We start from the raw sequence: 10033 nt of genomic DNA, 5'->3' as shown, positions 1-10033 counted from the left end.
AGATTAGGTGATTAAAAAACTATGGTACATTTACATAATGGAATACTATGCCGCTATAAAAAAGAAGGAACTTTTACCATGTGCAACAATATGGATGGAACTGGAGAGCATTATTCTAAGCGAAATAAGTCAGTTGGAGAAGATAAATATCACATGATCTCACTCATATGTAGAATATAATGATTAACATAATTTGATGAACAAGAATAGATCCAGAGACAAATGTGGGGGTGGGGGGCAGTTAGAGATCAACCAAAGGACTTGTATGCATGCATATTAGCATAAAACCAATGGACACAGACACTGGGGAACATTAAACAATAAATAAATAAAAATAATTTTTTAAAAAAAGGAAGAAGAAGACAGAAGAGCAGGTCAGAGAAACTGTACCATGAAAAGGACTGACCCACCATTTCAGTTTTGAATACAGAGAAGGAAACCGCAGAACAAGGAAAGGAAAGGAATTCTCCCATAGAGCCTCCAGAAGAAACACCTCTCTGCCCACTCCTTACTTTAGCCCCAGTGAAACCCAGAGTGAACTTCTAACCTACAAAACTACAGAATGATATATTTAAGTTGTGGTAAGTTGTTGGGGCAGCAATAGAAAAGTAATACACAGAGCACACCTAGCTTATTTGCAGGAAAACAAACTGAGCACACTGGAACCCAGCTCCTGATTTGAAATTGCAGCTATACTACTTGTCAGCGCAGTCACCTTAAACCATCTAGTAACCCTCCCTAAGCCTCCGTGTTCTCATCTGTAAAATGAGGCTAGTAGTACAGTAAGTCCTCACACTTCATGTCTTTGGTAGATTGGTAGACTTCAAGCAAAACAATGTATAACAAAACCAATTTTACCATAGGCTAACTAATATACTAGTAAACAAGAGTTATGTTCTTAAGGCATCTTATCAACATTATAACAAAACAACATTATTCAAAAATCTGCTACAAAACCTATCTTAAAAGACTGTTGAAAAACTAAATGAGTTAATTCATGTAAAGTACTTAAAATATTGGTTCACAGAGAAGGCAGTAAGCACATCTGAACTACTGCTATTATTGGTTTTAATCAAAACAACTACCTTCTTGCCCTAGCCAGTTTGGCTCAGTGGATAGAGTTTCAACCTGCGGACTGAAGGTTCCCAGGTTCGATTTTGGGTCCCTGGCCATGGTTGGAGCGAGTCAGGAGGAAACCAATCGATGTGTCTCTCTCACATCAATATTTCTCTCTCTGTCTCGCCCCCTCTCATCACAGTCAATATAAAAATCAATGGAAAAATATCTGTGGGTGAGGATTAACCAAAATAATAATAATAATAATAATAATAATAACAACAACAACAACAACTATCTTCTTTTTCAGTCACTCAGGGAAAAATCATGAGATCGTCTTCAAAACAGTCAAGGAAATGAGCCCTTCTAAAACTTAAGGTTTAGCCCTACTCAGTTTGGCTCAGTAGACAGAGTGTTGGCCTACAGAGTCCCAGGTTTGATTCCAGTCAAGGGCACATGCCCAGGTTGCAGGCTTGATCCCCAGTAGCAGGTAGGCAGGAGGCAGTGATCAATGATTCTCCCTCATCATTGATGTTTCTATATCTCCCTCTCCCTTCCTTTTTAAAATCAATAAAAATATTTTTTAAAAATAAATAAATAAATAAACATAAACTTTAGGGCTTACACACGTGTCCACAGCAATCTGCCCAATAGTCTCAGCTACACTGAACTAAGAAGTGCGGTTCTTCAAGAGTCATTCCCGATAATTAAGGAAGAGAGCCAAAGTCAAACTGCCAACATGAACTCCACTACATGATCACCACTCACCAGGGCCTGACAAAGTGCCCATCAAAAAGTAAGAGCTGTCTTATTAAAAATAATAGGCACTGCAAAATTAGTTCCTACTGAAATTGTCCATAACTGGCAGTTTTTCAGTTTATTTGGTATTTATACAGCACTTTTTATTTGCAAAACCTGCTCTATCATTTCTTCATAAACAATTAATTTTTTATTTTACTTGGCTATTGACTTGGCCAAATTTTCATAAATTGACATAGCCTAGCTAAGCAATGAGGACTCACACTATTAAAAAAAACAAACAAACATAATGACTGGTAATTTCCACAAAAATTACAGGCAAATACAAATCAAATGTATAGATATATTTTGTTTCATAATTCCACACACTGCAACAGCCCAAAGCAGTGTCAAAAGCCAAAGAGATAACAACACTGTATCAGAAAGAGGGAGAAAACAAAACCTTTGAACACCTGAGTAAGACTTTTGTCAAGTACCATAATAAAAAATCAGTGTGTAAGGTCTTTAAAAAAGAAATTAATAACTAAACAGACTAACATAAAAACCTATTATAAAATAATTTGTAGAGTAAAAGAAATAAACATCAATATTCCAAGCCTAAATAACTCTAAATTTAAATAAATTATATTTTAAAAGGTAACTGAATATGCCCCAGCAAAAATAATATATTAAGCTCTCAAAAAAAATAGTACTTTCAGTTAGTAACACAGAATGTACTGATTAAATTCAAACAATTTTTCTACCTTTTTATTATTTCAAGCTCTATAGGACTACAGAACTAGTCAGAACTATAAAAACTAGTTTTTATCTGAAAAGCCAGTGACAAATGACACTACTATTTTTTTTAATCTTTATTGTTGAAAGTATTACATAAGTCCTCTTTTTTCCCCTATCGATGCCCTCCAACCCATCCACACCCTCCACCCCAGGCTCTCACCATCCTACAGTCTGTGTCCATGGGTTGTGCATATATACATACAAGGTCTTTGGTTGATTACCTCCCACCCACCCAATCCTTCACCTTCCCTCTAAGATTCCGCTCTCTGTTCCATGCGGCCATGTCTCTGGATTCACTCTGATCATCAGTTTAATTTGTTAATTAGATTCCATATATGAGTGAGATCATGTGTTACTATTTCTTTAAAAGGCATTGAGGAAGGCTGTCAAAGGAAGGCACCTGCAGGGCATCCCACAAAAGATATCCAGTCTCTTCTCCCTAACCCAAAGGTGCAATAGCAGAGCAGCTCCTTGCAAAGGCCCACTCTCTGAGGACAGCTGGTCTGAATACTCTGATGGTCAGGTCTGAGCCATACCCAAATTCCCCTAAATCTTTGCATCCAGAGTCAAAGTACACTCTCCCTCCTCCAACTATAAATATAGGCCAAACTGGCTCTCCTTTATCTTATTCAACAGAATTTAGGTAGCCCAAGAAGAAACTGGATATATCCTCAAAGTGTGTGTTGTGTGTGTGTCTGTGTGTGCATATGCATGTGCATGCACACATGAAGTGGGGAGGCCACTGAAAGATACAGGAGTCAAAATACATAACGGGGGTCACACATGCAAAAACCCTCAAGGACCACACAGGGACTGTAATAAATGAGGCAGCTGGGTCAAAGCTAACAGAAGCAATAGAGGTTATAGCAAAAGGATAAGACATCCTCCATAGAAAAGCATTCAAATTCAACCTCAGAAAAACAAGCAATGCCAGTCCAATAAAACACATCCTCAGCTGGATCAGCAGGCAGGCCAGATTGCTAGATAGATGCAGCAGGCCCAGCCAATCCCCTTACATCGTGTTCTCTCTGAGGAAAGCAAAGGGCTCCTCACAGGCCCCAGGGGACTAGCCTCAAGCCCCCCAACCCTGCAAGCTCCCCAGATCTTTGCCAGGAGCTGGAAAATTAAACACTTACCACTTGAGCTTCCAGGTGTCGAATACTGAGAGGTATCAAGAAATTTTCGAGGTGTAGGAAGGTTTGTAACATCAATCAGAGGAATAGGAGAAGCATCTTTCACAAGGGTGCTGGAGGGAAAAGTAGCAGTCGTTACTCACCACTTCCCCCAAAACAACTCAAATCCCACGCGTGCCACCCCTTATCACCTTCTCTCTATTTTGAGCCCTTTTCACTCTGTGACTTCAAATATCTCTCAAGTATATTTCCAGTGAAGTGATGACTGTCACAGACAGGAGTATAACAATGTGCCCTAAAAGTTCCAAGTATGTAAATATTTATTGTCTTTCATTTCTATGCAAAATTTAAAAAATTAATATAAGTATGTTCTGGATCATCTTGATGCCACCTTCGAACCAAATTAAGCCACACAGTTTCAGTACCTTCCTTTGTTTCTGTATTGAAATTAATTTATCAGCAAAGAAAGAGCAACTGATACCTTTTCATGATAACCAAACAAAGGTTTAATTAGTTAAGTCTAGTTTAGTTAGTGTTTTTCAAGCTAAAGTTCTTTGACATACTCTGGGAGTTCACTACTTTTGGTTTTCTTTAAAAGAAGTTCATAAATTTTATCAAGTTGAAAATCACTACAATAAATGATGACTGAAGGAACTTTGAACAGGGTTAATTCGGTATTTATCACCTTTTCCAAAAAGGCCTACCTCCCTCATCTTGATAATTAACTTTAGAGTCTCCAAAATAAACGCATCAAATTTAAATGACACAAAGACTATAAAAATTAAATTTCAAGTTAATTCCCATTTATAGGCATCTGTTAAGTGCAAGAATAAAGGCAATGCCAAGGCAAGTAACACCTGTGTCCTACCTTCCAGAAACTGAATCATCTAATCACAGTGTATCTATAAGAGAAAAGCTACATCTAAGTCAAATCTCAAGGGCACATAGGTCAACATCATAGGTAGTTCCCATCACCCCTTTCCAGTCCCAATACATATCTTCTGTAGCAGTTGCTACCCATGCAAATGATTAGCATAGTGAGTTATAAAGGGAGGACAGATCAAGGGAAGCAGGGACAAGACCACACCTGTAGGAAGACTTTCTCCAGATGTAATGAAAGGATGTGTGCAATTCTGAACATCTGTCCCCACAAACTGACATATCCCCATCTCCCTTCTACACCACTTTTGGAACCAAAGTACTAAGTATGTGTTAGGCTTATATGCATGCATACAAGTCCTTTGCTAGATCTCTCTCCCTTACCCCCACCTGCCCCTATCTTCCCTCTGAGGTTTGATGGTCTGATTGATGCTTCTCTGCCTCTGGATCTGTTTTTGTTGTATTCTTAAGTGAATAAAAAAATAAACATTCTTTCAGAAATTTTTGAAAAATAAACTTTATGTTAAAGGGCAAAATTATCATGTAAGGTATTATTTTTATTTTTATTATTTATTTTGTATTATTTTTTTATTGCTTAAAGTATTACAAAGGGTATTACATGTATCCATTTTTCCCCCCGCCCTTGACAGTCCCCTAGCCTCCCCTATCCTCCAGTGTCTTATGTCCATTGGTTATGCGTATATGTATGCATACAAGTCCTTTGGTTGATCTCTTACCCCCCTCCCTTCTGCCCCCCAACCCTCCCTGGCCTTCCCGCTGTAGTTTGACAATCTGTTTGAGGCAGCTCTGCCTCTGTATCTATTATTGTTCAAAAGTTTATACTGGTCTCTATGCTGGAGAGGAGGTATTATTTTTATTGAGTGCTGGTAATGTGTGATCCACTGTCCTAGGCCATAAGGATAACTATGACAATCATTAACTTCTCCCTTTTCACTTAAACAGAGAAGGGGGAATCATTACTCGAGTCTTAAGCATCTGTTGTGTGCTTGGCACCGTGCCCACTGCTGAGGCTCCAACTATGACTAAGGTAGGAGCTAACCAAACTTAGCACATTTCCAATTGTTGAAATCACTTGCAGACTAATGTGAAAACTCATGTGAAGTATAAGATACAAAAGTAACAGAAACAGCATTTACTAAAAATTGAACTGATATAGTTCCAACAACTCTTTTCCTCCAATATAAAGCTGTAAATTCCTAGCTGCCTAAACTATCTTAAGAAAAACCGACAGAGCTTTCAAATCCACTAGTTTATCACAATAGTTTGCATATTATATCAATCAATAAATTCATAGATCATCAATTCATCCATTTATCTTTTACATATTGACTACTATCTTCTCATTTATCTTCTCAACCACCTCATCCTCTTTTACCTGCACTTGACTCACAAGTGGAAAACCAGCTCTATGCCCCTCCCTAGCCCCTGGATACACACATGCCCCTGGATACACACATGCCCCTGGATACACACATGCCCCTGGATACACACATGCCCAAGGGCAGAGGATAATCACTGATGTTTATGGTGCTGCTATTGAGTAAAGAAGAAAAAGTTCATTTCAATTTTAAATGTTAAGAAAAATATATGATACATTTTATAAATATTTCTGTAACAAAAGTGGAGGAGTTATTTTTAAAGCACTGATAAATGAAGGTGTCAATTAGCAGGAGGGTTAAGGTGCATGGCTGGAATACTGCCTGCCAAGCCTATAAATGAAGCAGTACAATTCATACATGTGTGTGCCCAGTGATATATATGTGAGTAAAACATACATTTCTATAAACACAGATGTGCATATGATTCACTTTAGATCAAAACCCATCATTATTTTCTCAGTTTTAAGCTAAAAATAGATTTTAGTTAAATATAGGGTGATAAATAGCTTGCCATTTTAACTTTGAGAAAAGAAAAAAAAAGCCTACAGACTTTATTACAGAGCCAGAAGGGCCCTCAAATTCCATCAATAAACTTTCAGAAAGTCAATTTACTGCAACACTATTTTCATAGACTCATCTCTCTTTCTAAAATTTTCCTTTGGGCTTCAATTTTCCCCTTCGTGAACACCAACCCAAAGGCAAGTATCTGCAAATGACTTTTAGTTTTTCTCTTGTTCTTTTCTGGAAGGACTTAATCTCAAGAGTTCAAGAGAAAGGTAGGTGCCCCACTCACTCAGCTACTAGACAGGAAGCTCAACAGAAAGGTAGGTGACACTGTAGAATATCACACTTAAAGAGCACATCCCTCAGTTTCCACTTCAGACGACAGAAAAAGCCTGTTCTTATCATACACCAGAGATTAAGTTCAGAAGTATTAAATAATTAGTACCCTCAAAGGGTTCTGAATCTCTCAGAGGAAGTATTTTTTAAACAAAAAATAAAATCAAAATTGGATTGTTCAAGTTTCTAATTAATATGGGTGATCTGAACTACCTTAGTTTGAAAAAAATGATAGGAGTTATTTTTCTATTTAAATGCATATGATTACAAATTTTTATCAGAATCATTCATAGCTCAGTTGGAAAAAAAAATAGCTGATGGACAAAAGACCATCCCTCCCAAATTACTAATTGTATATTGTGATTGAATGTGATTTGCTATTAAATAGCTTCAGGCCCTGGCCAGGCTCAGTTGGCCGATTAGGGTATATACCTGGGTTTTGGGTTCAATCCCTAATCAGGTTGCCTATAGGAGGCAACTGATTGATGTTTCTCTCGTACATCAATGTTTCTCTCTCTTCCTCTCTCTAAAATCAATCTTTTTAAAAAACATATCTTCGGATGAGGATTTCAAAAATATAAATAACCACATAATGGCAGATAGGAAAACTATAAGCAAATTAAACTATTCCAAGAAAGCAACCCCTACCACCACAGCCCCAAAAACTTTCTGGCTGGGAACCATCCATGCAATTAGCAAAGAGCTCCTTCTAAATGTGTCTGATTTCAATATTTCAAGCCAGGAAAAGTTTGGTTGTTTTTTTAAAATAAGAATTAGAAGTGCTGACAGCTTATTAAACATTTGCTTTTTAATTAGAACTTCTGTTCCTGCACTTAGTAATAAATATGTACAACTATGTCCAAAATTTACAGCTACAGCTCATCTGGTTGATTTTATTGTCAAACTAAACTTGACGGAGGTAAGTTGAACTTTGACTTTAAATCTAGTAACTAATATATTCACCTCTATAACTCCAACAGCTGGCACAGTAACTGTCAAAGAGCAAGCTCATAAAAGTTTGTTCAATCAAACTGAGCTGAGAAATATCTGTCAAAGATAATATGCCCTTAGTAAGAAAATTTAACGGAAGAATGAAACATGAATGGCTGGCACAGTAATTTTCTACAGTTCTAAGAGCTCTTGGAAAATACAGAAAGAATAATGAATGATTCAAAGGGTATAAAAGTCAAAAACAATCAGGGTCTCAAATGACAGACCAAGTGTTGAAGACATTTAATACAAAATAAAGTGGAGCTAAAATCTAAGCTGAGGGGAAAACCAGAGAAAGAAAACAGTTACATGGGAAAAATTAAAAAGTAAAATAGTTAGGCAGCAAATAATACAAGGGGGTCGAGGTCGCTCTTTACACACCCAGAGACAAATATGGACACCAAAACCCAAGTCTGACATTTTCTCCTCCAGGAACTACAGTGTCCAAAAAAGCAAGACTAATTAATCAGGATGCATGCAATAAATTAAAGGATTATTTTCATATGTTGTATTGATTTTATCAGCCTCTAAGGTAATAAGGATTCTTTTTTTGAAAATAAAAAAAAAATCTACAAATATAATTTTGGCAAAAGCCCTTCCAAACATTTCACAGAACAAAGCCTCTGACTGTCCATTCATCCCTGTCCCCCCAACACACACACACACACACACACACACTGTAACCTTTGCTTCTTTCAACATTAATCCTGTATAGAATTTTAAATCCTAGTTTTTCCTTTCAACAGTAAACATTTGCCATTTCATTTTTAAATATCTTCAAAAGCATCATCAGTAATTGTATTTTTATGAAAGTAATAACACATACTCATGATAAATACACTCACTAGGCAGAGGGTATGGAATAAGCCCTTCTTTCCTATTCCCCACTCTCCATTTCCATTTCCCATAGGTAAGTCCTTTTTTCAGTGTTTCAGCATATCCTTTCAGGAATCTTCTACACGTCATTTATATCTACATATAAAGGATGCAGATTTAAATATATATCATTTCAATTCTTTTCAAGTTCCACTTCAAAAACATCTGTTCTTTATATGTATGTGCTTTCATGTGACTTCCTTTCTCCAGCAGCAGAAACTTGTTGTTGGGCATTGGTATAGTTGTTGTGGATACCAACAATTGGAACAGTCTCTGTATTTGGACAACAGACTCTCCATTGTCCGGTCAAAGCAAAGAAGAAAGAGGCCACTACTTCTGATTATAAAAGCTGAAGGAGGCCAGGCATGTCCTGGCTCAACAAACTGAACGCATCCACCCAGGGCTTTGAATCTTAAGAAGATAAAGAAAACTTCCAGGGACATTTAGAGATCATTTACCAGAGAGTTGAAAACCCAGCAATTGTAGGTATGTTGTCAGCAATGTGCAACCCAACCAGTCAGTCAATGATGTGTGCTCAGTGGCTTCATCTCCCTTGGCCCCTCCTGGGTTTTAGAGTCCGGTCATACAGACTTCCTTCTCTTCAATTCTGTGACCTACCTGATAACTTTCCACTAAATTTCTTTCCTTCTTTAAGTTACCAGGACTGACTTCTGCTATTTGTGGCCAAGAACACTGGCTAATGCATCAATCTTTACAGTAGACAATGTTTTATTTGCTGTCTTCTTTGGTGATTTTTTTTATTTTTTATTAAGTCTTTATTGTTCAGATTATTACAATTATTCCTCTTTTTTCCCCCCATAGCTTCCCTCCACTCCGTTCCCACACCACCCTCTGCCCTTACCCGCCCCCACTGTCCTCATCCATAGGTGTACAATTTTTGTCCAGTCTCTTCCTGCACACCCACACACATTTCCTCCCCTGAGAATAATCAGTCTACTCCCTTTCTATGCCCCTGATTCTATTATGTTCACCAGTTTATTCTGTTCATCAAATTATTTATTCACTTGATTTTTACATTCACTTGTTGATAGATATGTATTTGTTGTTCATAATTTGTATCTTTACCCTTTTCTTCTTCTTCCTCTTCTTAAAGGATACCTTTCAGCATTTCATATAATACTGCTTTGGTGGTGATGAATTCCTTTAGCTTTTCCTTATCTGTGAAGCTCTTTATCTGACCTTCAATTCTGAATGACAGCTTTGCTGGTTAAGTAATCTTGGTTGTAGGTTCTTGGCATTCATCACTTTGAATATCTCTTGCCACTCCCTTCTGGCCTGCAGAGTTTCTGTTGAGAAATCATC

General features: G+C 37.3%; 1 protein-coding gene across 1 annotated transcript in view; it reads right to left on the bottom strand.

Annotated features, from left to right (window-relative positions):
• Nucleotides 1–10033, bottom strand: part of EXOC4 (exocyst complex component 4) — a gene marked incomplete at its 5' end in the record, with an annotated part of 716953 nt that overhangs the window by 669234 nt on the left and 37686 nt on the right. Inside the window, one exon of the mRNA XM_015559399.1 lies at nucleotides 3729–3838. Coding sequence (XP_015414885.1) covers nucleotides 3729–3838 — 110 coding nt within the window. The remainder of the gene's footprint in view (nucleotides 1–3728; nucleotides 3839–10033) is intronic.

The sequence above is a fragment of the Myotis davidii genome, unplaced genomic scaffold (genome assembly GCF_000327345.1).
Source record: "Myotis davidii unplaced genomic scaffold, ASM32734v1 scaffold214, whole genome shotgun sequence".
NCBI lineage: Eukaryota > Metazoa > Chordata > Mammalia > Chiroptera > Vespertilionidae > Myotis > Myotis davidii.
The sequence above is the reverse complement of the archived record's forward strand: the minus strand, read 5'-3'. Positions and strand labels throughout refer to the sequence as shown.